The sequence below is a fragment of the Nuphar pumila genome, chromosome 9 (genome assembly GCF_984573655.1).
Source record: "Nuphar pumila chromosome 9, dmNupPumi1.hap1.1, whole genome shotgun sequence".
Classification (NCBI taxonomy): Eukaryota; Viridiplantae; Streptophyta; class Magnoliopsida; order Nymphaeales; family Nymphaeaceae; genus Nuphar; species Nuphar pumila.
This window is the reverse complement of record NC_143257.1, coordinates 119,592,039-119,604,882: the sequence shown is the minus strand read 5'-3', so window position 1 is coordinate 119,604,882 and position 12,844 is coordinate 119,592,039. Positions and strand designations below refer to the sequence as shown.

General features: G+C 33.4%; 1 protein-coding gene across 2 annotated transcripts in view; it reads left to right on the top strand.

Moving 5' to 3' along the window:
- LOC149829083 (uncharacterized) overlaps window positions 1-9,151 on the top strand; it is a 32,637-nt gene extending 23,486 nt beyond the window's left edge. The window contains exons 9-14 of one of the 2 annotated variants that reach the window (XM_090017275.1): window positions 5,127-5,233; window positions 5,303-5,354; window positions 6,101-6,190; window positions 6,271-6,355; window positions 6,428-6,492; window positions 8,770-9,151. In XM_090017275.1, the coding sequence (XP_089873401.1) occupies window positions 5,127-5,233; window positions 5,303-5,354; window positions 6,101-6,190; window positions 6,271-6,355; window positions 6,428-6,492; window positions 8,770-8,865 (495 nt within the window). In that variant the 3' untranslated portion in view covers window positions 8,866-9,151. The remainder of the gene's footprint in view (window positions 1-5,126; window positions 5,234-5,302; window positions 5,355-6,100; window positions 6,191-6,270; window positions 6,356-6,427; window positions 6,493-8,769) is intronic. The other variant, XM_090017276.1, reaches the window with a different exon arrangement.
- Window positions 9,152-12,844: the final 3,693 nt, after the last annotated feature.

The following is a 12,844-nucleotide window of genomic DNA, read 5'->3' as shown; positions in this document are numbered from 1 at the left end:
CATGTTTTCTCCAGTAAGGTTTCTTTTTTCAATGGGCAGTCCAATGGACCATAAAGAAATCTTACAGAGAGACCACCTGCCTATTGATCTTTATCCTTTTTATCTTTTTTATTTTTGTTGTTTACATTTATGCATGTGTTTTTGACACACACATGAACACACACACACAGATATATATACATACATATATATATATATATATAATCTGTTTTTTAGTTATCTATCTATCTATCTATAGGGTTAATCTAACATTAAACTATTCAACCTTATTAAAATAACTAAAATACCCTTAAAAGAAGGAATTTTAAAAAATACATGATTACTTTTTGAGATAAAAAATGTAACTTTGATAGATTCATAAAGTTACTTTTTTGTAAAAGGTGTTTAATTTTTCAATTCTCTCAAAGTTTAAAAGACCTATAATGCCCATAAAAGTAAGCATGCATTTTAAAAAATACCATTCTTTTAATGGTTTTTTAGTCATTTTAATAAGGTTGAATTGATCTAATGTTAAATACAAATAGTTTAATAGTGGATTAACCCATAATATATATATATATATATATATATATATATATATATATATAAGAACAAGGTTCATTCTATTTCCTTTTTCTTTACGTCACCGTTAAGAGCAAGGTTGTAAGTATCGTATCAGTACTCGTATCGGTCTGGCAAAAGTTAGATGCATATCGTATCATATCGTAAAAAATCATAATTTTTTAATAAGAAATTCCAAAAAAACAAAAAAAAAAAAAACAGAAAAAATTCCAAAAAAAAACAGAAAAATTCTAAAAAAGCATAACACATGAAACAATGATGAATTGCACAAAATAACTTAGTTGTCAAAGGCGCTAGGAGGAGCCTAGGTAGACTAGTTGATACCCTAATTATTTTTTTTTTAAAATACACAAAATATGTAAACAAAGTTAACAAACTGCTAAAATTAATAAGAAACATGTATACAACATGAAATCAATCAACGATAAGCAATAGACAAAACAAAATATATCGTTGGACACTATAAGACAATTATATTAAATAACCTGCTCAAAAAAATTAAGAATAAATGAACAATTGAATAAACAATAATTACAAATACAATACAACTAACAATGTGAATAAACAATATACAAAAAATAAAATCATGTATGCAAACAAATTAACAACAATAGACATAAAATAAACAATAGACAAATAAGGAGAAGAAATGAACAATTGAATAAACAAACCATGCAACTGATAAATGACAATGTAAATAAAAGGCAACTACTTAATTTAAACACAATTAAAGCCTTAACAATATTAAATTCATATCCAAGTCATGCTAAAATGTCATAAGTTATAACTAAACTACTGAGAGTTCATGATAACTAAAGACATCACATTTAACCAACGTCTTATATGCCAATCTTCAACAAAAAAACAAGAAATGCAAACTTAAAATAAAAAAAAAGTTTTCCCAAAAATATCGTGATATTATCATGATATTTTGTCTTCTGGCGATATTTTGAAAATATCAAGAGATATTACCTTTAATATCGACTACCTTAAAATATCGGTATTTCTCGCGAACGGTGGCAGTAATATATAGTGATCGGATGGTGTGCCCCAAGTTTTTGGTGTATGTTCAATATTATGCAATTTCATGAATTTTGCGAGATGTTACATTGAATTACACACTTCATTCATAGTTATAATCATATATTTGTTACTAAATTTAACTTTTTATTGTAAAATTTTTGCTTTTCTTGCTTTTTTATTTTTTGGTCCTGCCTAGGCCTTGACTAGTCCTTTTAAGAGTCTTCCAAAAATACTTTTGACTTTGACAATGCACAACTCACAACACAACCCAAAAACGCTTTTGGCAACTAAGGTCAACTACCAATTCTAAATGTAGAGCTGTGTCATTTGGAGCTTGTGAGGAAATATGGCTCATTTTGATTTTAGGTGTGTTGTGAGTTGATATGCCTCTAGGCTCTACTCATGAATCTTTATTGTGACAACAAATCTACTATAGTTATTGCTACTAATCTGGTGAATTCATGTGTGCATAACGCATCATTTTTTTTATTGTCATTTTATTTAAGAGAAAATCAAGAAAAAGGGTCTTCTAGTAAGAACTCAAAATCTATTATTGTACTGACAAGCTATGTGGTCAAAATCTATGACTAGGTTCTAACTAGGCCACCTAGTTGGGCTAGGCGGAGCCATACTGCATATGCTGATGCACCTAGGCGGTAGGGCCCATTTCTAGGGATAACATTGTCATATTTTTTTGTTTGACCAGTACCTTAACACACACACACACACACACACACACACACACATATATATATATATATATAATGTTTTTTACATATATATATATATTTTTCATAAATAATATCTGTTTGCTTTTTAGATTTATATATATGCCTTTTATGGATATATACGTATGCTTTTTTTTATGTAGGCAAATATTTTTTTATAGATATTGTGTCCTACTGTTTTTTACAGATATATTTATATAAATATAAATATATATTCCTTTTTTTGCAGACATACACACGTATATGTATGTTTTATGTATTTATATATAATATATATACTTTGTTTGTTATCTATCTGTTTATGTCTGTGTGTTTCTTCCATATACTTTATGTTTAAAGTTTAAACTTTTATTTTTTACTCATTTTAATTTTGTGATTTTAAATTTTTTTTTATTAGAACAATGGAAGGGGCTTCTTTTGCTGCAAGTGCTAGCAAAACTAATCAACAATTATGAATAAAATATTAGCAGGCTGTATCAATCTGTCGCTCGTCGGCTCTATGACATGCTATATTTTATTAATAATCGTCGTGTTGATTAATTTCAAGTTGAATACATCTTTGGTATTATTTTTAGCAAGTCGTTGTAAATTGTGTGTTTTATATTTTTTTGGTACTGACTAGGCCAACTAGTTCCGCTTAGTCCCTGACTAGGCTTTTAGGGGTTTATTGACTATCGCTTTCTCTTAAGACATATGGGACTCCTGGACGAGTTGGAAATGATCGACATTTCATCTCCATCCTTGCCCCAACTTAAAGAGGAGTGCTATGATGAGGGTCATCTTTTTAATTGGCAGAAGTGGCTGTAGTTAAAGAGCTGATAAGTGGCAATCCTTATGTTTCATAAGAGTTTTTATGATAAATGTAATATTATCTTCATTGTGTCAATAAGAAAAGGGAGTAAATAAGGTATCCTATGTTTCATGCTCTAATTTCTCTTCTTCTACTTCTTCATCTTCTTTTACTCACAAATCATCCCGATAAACGATCATGTTCATCACCTTTAACTGAGAGAGAAGGATGATGATCATCAATATCATTGGTAAGGGCATTTCAGTTATTTTATAAAAAATGCAAAATGTGTATTAAATTCCCAAAGTGCAACTATAAAGTACCCTCTACTTTTCCTCAAACTACTTAACTACCCCTATTAGTGGCAATTAATGTATCATTATGGTAATTCAAAATTTGTTGGACGATAAAAATCGGTGAACTTGTTAATGTCCAAAAAGGCATCTCTCTCTCTCTATATATATATATATTGTTAATATTTTCCTGAAATTTTTATTTTTCAATCTGTTGATAAACTTTTACTTTAAGAAACCTTTTTTTGTCAAAAACAACCTAATTTTAAATTCTCCCCAAAATATGGCTAATATTTTTATGACACATACATAGGTGTATATATATATATATATATATATATATATTAAATTCTCCCCAAAATATGGCTAATATTTTTATGACACATACATAGGTGTGTGTATATATATATATATATATATATATATATATATATATATATATATATATATATATATATATATATATATATATACACACACACCTATGTATGTGTCATAAAAATATTAGCCATATTTTGGGGAGAATTTAAAATTAGGTTGTTTTTGACAAAAAAAGGTTTTTTAAAGTAAAAGTTTATCAACAGATTGAAAAATAAAAATTTCAGGAAAATATTAACAATATATTTTTTGAGAGTCTTTAATTTATTATAATATTTTGGATTTTTTAAATTTTAGAAATAATAATTCAACCATGCAAATAATTAGAAAAGATAGTGCTATTTGTGGCTAATTTATTATTATGGTACACATACATGCACACATGCACTCAAAGAGGACTGTTCAAGAAACAGTCATGTCATACCACATACTTGATGTAATTGTACCCATCTCTATATTCATCGCATATACATCTCGTTAATGCGTCAATCTTGATGCTCTATTTTAGATTTTAGGTTCTTATTGTTCTTGAATTATGTGATGATATGTGAGGGAGTGTTGATAATGGGCGAATGAAGGACAACCACCTGATGGGATTCACTAGGATTAGAATGACAAACGAGTATGTATGGTACTGCAACTATGTCAGTGAATCGCATTAAGGCTAACTGCTAATGAAAGTTTTTGGTCATACAGTAGTACAGCAGGATGATAGTATAAACACTTTGTGTAGGATGACCTTCATTCATTAGTACACTTTATCTGTTTATCTCTTTTTTCTTCTGAAACGTTCCTGTAAACGTCCAGAAGAAACTCCTATTTTTTCTCTTCTTTATTTCAAATATTAAATCGGAAGGTTAAATCTATGTATGGTCAAGCATATCTTGTAGGATTTGGATAACTTTGTTTCCAAGTGTGTTGGTAACCTCTGAAAAGACCATGAAGAAAGAAGAATTGTGTAAAGCATCTTTTGTTGGCTATTTTTTTCCATAATTCTGTTCCCTTAGATGTCAAGAATAGAGAATACTTTTGTTTTTTGAAAGGCAAGCTGGGGTTAGTCAGACCCCCACCAGTTATTATTCAATCGTACCACTGGGGTTTTGAACCTGCAATGCCCCACCACAGGGAGACGTGCACTGACAGCTCCCACCAACCACGCAGAGCCTCCGTTGGTGAAGAATAGAGAATACTACTGCTGAGTTTTCCTGTTCTTTCCCCTTTGTTAAATTATTTTGGTTATTTTCCTGGATGATTCCACTTAATAATGCTTTCATAATATGTTGATTGAATATTGGCTCAATGTATTGGACAATATTGCTACTTTACCTAAATATGGCATGCTTCAATACCCAGTCCACTTGGTGTATGGAATGGTTGCTTGATGTATTGGCGCTTTGGGCTTTAGCTCATATTGGAGAATTCTCCAGGGCAAAGGAATTGCTCAATGCCATTAGATCTAGGTAAGTTGAAGCTCATGTGTATAATTTTTCTGTCTTTCATAACCTTATGTTCTGTCATATTACTCTTAGGTTTTATTCAATGCCTGCAAAGAAGCAGCAATCAATGCAGAGAGGAGTTCTGGTTTGTATATTTCTTCTTTATTAGGCACATTTATACTCGCGATCATAATTCTATAGTTATTATTCTTTTGTTTTAAAAGAATTTTTTTAATGCTTTAAGAGATTAGGCAGTTCGTTATGAAACCTTATGTAATTACTAGGGTATGATTATTGTCTTACTATGTGCTCATATTTTAAAGAGGTGTCTTTATTTGTAGAGGTATGGAGATATCATACATGATTAGTGATTCGTGGAGTATTTCCTTCAAGAAAAGAAAAAAAAATCATGTTTCTTTTTACTTTTATTTACAACAGAAAAAATTTCATGGGAGTATGAAATAGAGGTCAAGAAAATATATGAATCATTATAATTAAAAGCTGGAATGACTGAAATCCAATATTACCACTTATTGATTATGCAATTGTACATCAAAAGTTTTGTCTTAATGAATTGCGTATACATGTAACCCTAATTTCATCACATATGTCATTTAAAATAATTCCTTAATGATACTTTTCACGACCAAAAGTCTTTTTCTATTGGTAGAAGGCTATTATGTTTTGGTGAAATGTCTGATAGAGAAGCCATGGCCTAGCAATTGAGGACTTTATCCTCACCTCAGCTTGAGAGAGATTTTGAAAAGATCTCTGTTCTGATTACGGACTCTGTGGAGATAATGGACAAAATATTGCATTAATTGATGTGTGTGAAACACAAATGATAGTGCCTTCCAAAATAATTCTTAGTGTCTTCTGGTTTTCTCTCAGCTTGCAGAGGCAATGTATGAATATGGAAGGGGTGATCACCATCGTGCATTTAGCATTATTGGTCCAAATTTCAGAGCAGTTGATTATAAGGTATAAATACTCCACTGTTCGTATAAAGCTTTATATTGCATATGATTTCGGGATTGAATTATTGATACTCTTAATATTAGGTAATTGGAGCATCTGATGAACAACTTGAAGTCTTTACTGAAGTATGGTACACAATTTTACTGAACACTGGACATGTTGCTAAAGGTATGCTAGTGCATGGCTATTTACATAATGCTAATGTTTTGATAGCTGATAGCTTGTAAAAATTCGTGACAGCAATCAATGAACTAGAGAAGCGTGTTCAAATTCAGCAAGGAATCTCTTTCATATGGCGCTTGCTGGTATAACTCTAACTTAAACTTCCCGTGTCTGGTTAACAAGTGATTGATGCATATACATATTCAGTGCAGTCATGCCTGAACTCCTGAAACCTTGATAATGAATCAATTTTAGCAGAACATCTATTAAGGCCTTACAAAAGTTCTGTCATTGTAGGCTTGTGTTGTATGTTAGTCTTTGGAAAATGGCTTTGCTGCAACGACATCATTTTTACAAGTTAACATATATATATATATATATATATATATATATATATATATATATATATATATATATATATATATATATATATATATATATATATAGAGAGAGAGAGAGAGAGAGAGAGAGAGAGAGAGAGAGATGCAGTCATGCAACCATGCTAAATGGGGGTTTCAGTCTTTTCTGTTTTATTTTTAAATTTTGACCATACAGTTGTGATCTACGTGCTTGATTTTATAAGGATCATCTCTTGGAGAGTTCGATTCCGATGCATGGGTAGGTTTTTATAAGGTTTGAAAAATCAACGGTCCAAAATCTTCATAAATTTTCTAGGCTCCAATATCAATTTTTTTTATCAAAAACATATGATCAAGTTTTCGATTCCTTGCAAATGAACGGGGTCACAATTGCTAAAAAACATCAAAAAACCTGAAAAACCCATTTAGCATGCTTTCATCACTCTATATATATTATCATCATCTTTATCTAAATTCAGTACCATAGGTTTTTTTTACCTTCACTTCCATGTCTGGATTAGCCATACCATTGTATCCACCTCCTTTTGCAGACATCTTTGAGATTTTTTTTTTACTAGTTGTGGACATTTCCCATAAGGGCTCTGCTCATCAGGTAGGGGTGACTTGTAAATCTCACCAAGTTGACAGGACATTACGTGTTTGAAACCTACGTGGGGTATCCCTTGCCACAAGGTCGAAGCTGGGTGTACTCCCTGGTTGGCAGGGGCGCCTCGAAGGTTTTCCTAGGGTTACCGGAAATTCCACTTACATATAGGAAACTCGTTTCCTGAGAAACCTTTTCTGAAACCAGAAACCTTGCATTTCTGAAACTTGTGAGAAACTTCTAAAAATGCATGAAAAACTCGTTTCCCATAGAGTAAGAAACCCATTTCACATCACATGAGAAACCTACTTATTTTATATGGGAAACCCGTTTCTCTTATTTGGGAAATATGTTTCCGATCCGTACAATTTGTGCAAGTTTTTCTTAAATAGATTTTTTTTTCCATGAAAATTTGAGGTATAAGTGTTATTCAAAATTTTAATTACATATTTTAGTTGCAATCAATGTAATCATATATTTTACAAAAATATATTAATTCTTACTACTTATCATAATTTTAAGAAAAAGTAATGTAAAATTATAATATTCTTAATGCATATTGTTGACATTTGCACTTTTGCTCCACAAACACTCACGTGCATACATACAATATTTTACGCTTCTCATTTCACATGAATTTTAGAAAGTCTCATTTCCCGTTTCCGTTTTCCAAAACGTTTCTCGTTCCGTTTCCCTTCCTGGCAAACTTGGTTTTACCAACTGGAGGTCTGCCAAGGTGTTGGTGATGGGGGAAAAAATTGTGGACCTTTAACATTGTTCTTATAAAACTATAGGGTTATGTTTTGTTATGCAACCTAAGTGTTTCAATGAATCTTATAATGAAAAAGAAAGGGCAACATGGCCGGATTGCATTTGTGGCATTGGGAAGAATTGGCTATGCGTTCATGCATGTTCTCTCTTTCTAGGTGTTCATGCATGTTTGTGTTGTGGTGCATGCTTGTTCTTTCTCTCTCCACATATTATTTATTGTATTATGCACTTTTGTTTACTTTATAGGGTGTGCGTGTGCATGTATTCTCTCTCTCTCTCACATTATTTGGTGGTGTTATGCACTCTTGTTAACCTTACTGTGTGTGTAGCCGTGTGTCTGCAGGCATACATGCACGCCTGCCAGTGTGTGAGTTGCTGTGCAAATGTGCATGCATGTGTTTTTTCTCTCGCTCTCAACATGTTATTAATTGGTTGTTGTGCACTGTTAACTTTTATGATATGTCTATTTTTTAATCTATTGATGTAATGAGGTGCAGGGCATGCACGATGTTTCCCACAGAGGCACATGCATATAAATGCCTCCTGCATAACTGTCTCTTTAAACGCTAGAAAATTTATCTCACACATGCATAACTACAATCAGATGTTCCACTAAATAATTAAGAGAACTGCTTTTTGTTGTTAGCTTTCTTGCTATCTTACATCTACTCCCATGGTTGATCCAGGAGAAGGCTTATCTACTAGCAGGCTCAAGAATTGCAGAGGTGGCTGGGCAGAAAGCACAGGCCTTAGAAACAGCATATGTTGGACAGATTGTGTGAATTCTTCTCCATCTCTTTTTATTTATTTTTTAAATGTCTTTAGTCAGAGTTGGCCATAAACGAGTCAGTTAATAGATGAATGCATGAATACACCAGATTTTGACTTACCATGCTCAAAATACTTGAAAAACTATGACAACCTCCAACTGTTCCATCTTCTTGAAGAGTGACAACTGGCAAATTCTTCAATGTGTAGAAAACTGATGTTAACTCTAGGGCCAGGACAACCTAACTGGATTCTGAATGCACTATAGCAAGGTTTATCTATGTGCTGCAAGTTTTAAAAGTGCTGGTTATTTCAGTGAAAATTTAGATAATGTGAAACAATTTTTTATTTTTACTTCATTAAAAGCAATGTGGATTGAAATATGCATGGATGGTTAGGTCATACTATCATAACTGACGGGTCTTGGATTTGAATGCCACGGGGTTATCCCTCATCATGACTATCCAAAAAAAATTGGATGTAGTGAACACTGGTGAAACACTTAAGGGCAGGGACAGCTATGGTAAGGTTTATTAACTGGTGCTGTAATAGCTCTGCCAAAAAGTTTTGCAGTTAGCCCCATGAAAATGCAAGCGGTGAAACCAACAATCTTTTTATTTGTTCATGCTATTAACATAAATAAAAGGTACCTTACATGTTTGATAGATGATTTATTGGTAAATTTTAGTGGAAATATAATTCTGAGTTGTTGGGAAGATGCTATATAGAATTAGGACATTTTCATGAAGATGCTTAAGATCTTTTGTGTGTGACATGAATATCCTCATAAATGCAAAGTTTTTTTTAATACATTAATTAACGTAGGGTGGCCTTGTAGCACTACTAACTTCGGTTTTAAACTTTGTAGCCTTAATATAGAGTTACATTTTATTCCTTCTTGAGAGAGAGAGAGAGAGAGAGAGAGAGAGAGAGAGAGAGAGAGAGTTTGTGCATGGCATGTGTTAGTATGCATGCATGTGTTATAACACGTTGATAAGAATTTGCTGGGCAGTGTGCCTGCTTTATATCGGATGAAGGCTAGATGGAACAATGCTTATGGGATTTTGAATTTCATAGGAATAGATATAAACAAGCTTAATTGGAACTGTTCAAGTGGAAGCTTAATGACGAGTAAGATGAATAAAGGCAGAGAAACAGACACATTTAAAACAGACCATACTGTATTTTTAATTTAAAACATGCAACTAAAAAAAACTAAAGCAAATAAGTGCATTTTTTATATGGCTCGTAGTTGAGAAGGAAAATTGTAGAAAAGATGATCTCATCTTGTTTATTCATATATATTGTTTAGAAAAGGTGAATAAAAGAGCATAGTCACCATGGTTAAAAAGGTAGAAGAAAAAAAGAACATACACTTTCAAAGGGAGGAGTGCAATTTTTGACAAACATATAGAAGGGTAATTAAATTTTGACCAAAAAAAGGTGATGGTTGACAATTGAGAGAGTTAAGGGCCATACCATTAAAATATCAAGGTACGTTTTGGGTACAGGTGGTATACCATGACTGATCATTATTTGAACCCTAGTAGCTGCTTGTTTTTATGTGAAAATTACAAAACTACCATGAAGCTGCAATGTAATTCCATACCGAAAATGCATGAAAAATGTTATTTGAGAAAGTCAGGAAAAAAGGCCTTCATTGCCCTTCTACTTTTAATTTTGAACTCCTTTCATATGATCTTGAGCACACCGTCCAAGATCCTACCTCTTCCTCTCCTCAAGTACATTGTAGTTCTCGAATTTATGTTCCTCCCACTTGTTTTGTATCCTATGAATCTTTTTCTCTAAAGCATTGTGCATTTTGGGTTTTAATTCACTCTTATGTTGAGCCTAGTTCTTATGCAGAAGCAGTTTCTAAAGAAGAGTGGCAGCAAGTAATGGATGAAGAATTGAATGGGCTGGAGAAGATGCATGGGATCTTGTGAAGCTCCCATATGGAAAGAATGTCGTTGGGCGTAAATGGGGTTTCGATTGAAAGATATAAGGCAAGACTTGTGGCGAAGAGTTATAGTCAACAGTTTGGGATTGATTTTGTTGAGACATTTGGATCAGTTGCTTATATGACTACTATAAGGACTTTGTTGGCAGTGGTGTAAAGAAACAAGAATCTTCTAATCACACTCAATATGCCCCACCAAAGATTCAAAAGAACACGCACAACAAGTGCCTATAAAAGGGCACACTCAATACCAAACCGTCCTATATGTGACAGTTGGAAGTTTGCAGTATGCGCAGACCTGCACTTGACCTGATATAACATTTGTTGTGGGGCCATAACCCAAATGTTGGCGTTTTTAGCCATATCAAAAAAAAAATTAAAAGGCATACCTGAAGATGCCATAGAGTGTATGTGCGGGTGCTCGGTGTTCTCCTCAGCTGGTCGATGCCCACGATGAGCCCAGGCCTAAGATTGACAATGAGCAGGACCCTGAACCCAGTTTAAGCTTAATGTGAGTTAGGCTAAAGCTATCCAATGTCTCTCATCATCCATTGCAGCCAACCATCCCTTTATATACTGAAGGAGGGAGAGGAGGTACAATGAATGTAGACATTCCACGTTCACGTAATCTTCTCCCTTATGGCATTAACTGCCCTCCACTATCATGCCCACTAATCTTTTAATGTCAAACCCATTGAAGCTATGTGTATAAAGACTTATCTGGAGTGCTAGTTAAGGTACCTCTCCTTATAAAAAAACAGTATGATGTCATTCCCAATTATGAGTTGCTAAGAATATTTGGTTGCAATTGTTTTGTATTGTTACCTGAGCATTGTAGAGATAAACTTACTCCTCGATCTGTGAAATGCTACTTCTTGGGGTTTTCTTATGGGGAGAAAGGTTATAAATGTTAAGATCCAGTTGGAAAGAAGATTTGGATCTCTAGACATGTAGTCTTTCATAAGGGTATACCATATTTTTCTCAGCCCATGGATGAGGAGCTTGAGGTTGATTTTTCTTTTTTTATGTCATTAACGTAGAAGAAAGTGTTAATAGAAACACGAATATTCAACTTGAGTCTCAAATCACTGATACTAGGTTTGGACAAACATATGATAGGAGACAAGAGGGTATCCAGAGTATACCTTTTATAGATCAGATTGAACAGAGAGATTATTTCTTTTCACGTAAGGATATGGTTGATCTGTCATTGCTTCTTAGCGTCTTGTGGGTGATGACGGATCAGCTTTAATATTTTATTGCTTGAGTTTTTGAATAAACTTGATTCGTACAATACGTTTCGTCTTTGTGGATTAACAGTTGCAGAATGCACGTTTCTTGGACGGTAGAGTGACATGTTCTTGACCGGCAAAAGATCAGGTGATATGCCATATCACTAACCATCGGCGGTTTGGCATATCTACCGTCGGTTCTAACAATCAATGGTGATCAGCGAGACAATTACAAGAATGTCAAGGAGCCCCGTTAGGCTGGGCCCCGTAAGGAAAAATATAAAACTGTAGAAGATATATAAAAAACTGTCTTTATCGTGTTAATATTGCAATTAAAACATGATATTTTTAAAGGCTGCATATATTTTTCAATGTATCAGCTTTTGAAGCGGCTGTTCTTTGTTATATAAGGTACGATCAACTTGCAGCTAAGACCCCATTTAAACTGGGATTAATGTTTGGTGCTATTGAAGGCAAGGAGCTATTGAGTATAAATCACCTTCTTTTCATAAATTTTAGTTTTTTTTTGGTAGATGGGACCTTATAGATGGATCTACAAGGTTTGTTTTAGGGGTTGGCATCAGCCTGCGATCCGGCATGCCATGGGCCTTCATTTTAGACTCAACCCCAGCCTGAACTGGGCTGGGCTGTGGGCCGGCCTGGCCCAACCTATATATATGCGAAATATCATGTGCAAATTGCTTTATAGTTTTTGCTTTCAAGGGAGCTGAGGTTTGCAATAGCGATCACACCATACATGGAGTAAGAACAGCAGCTTCCATGATAAATTCCTAGGCTGTT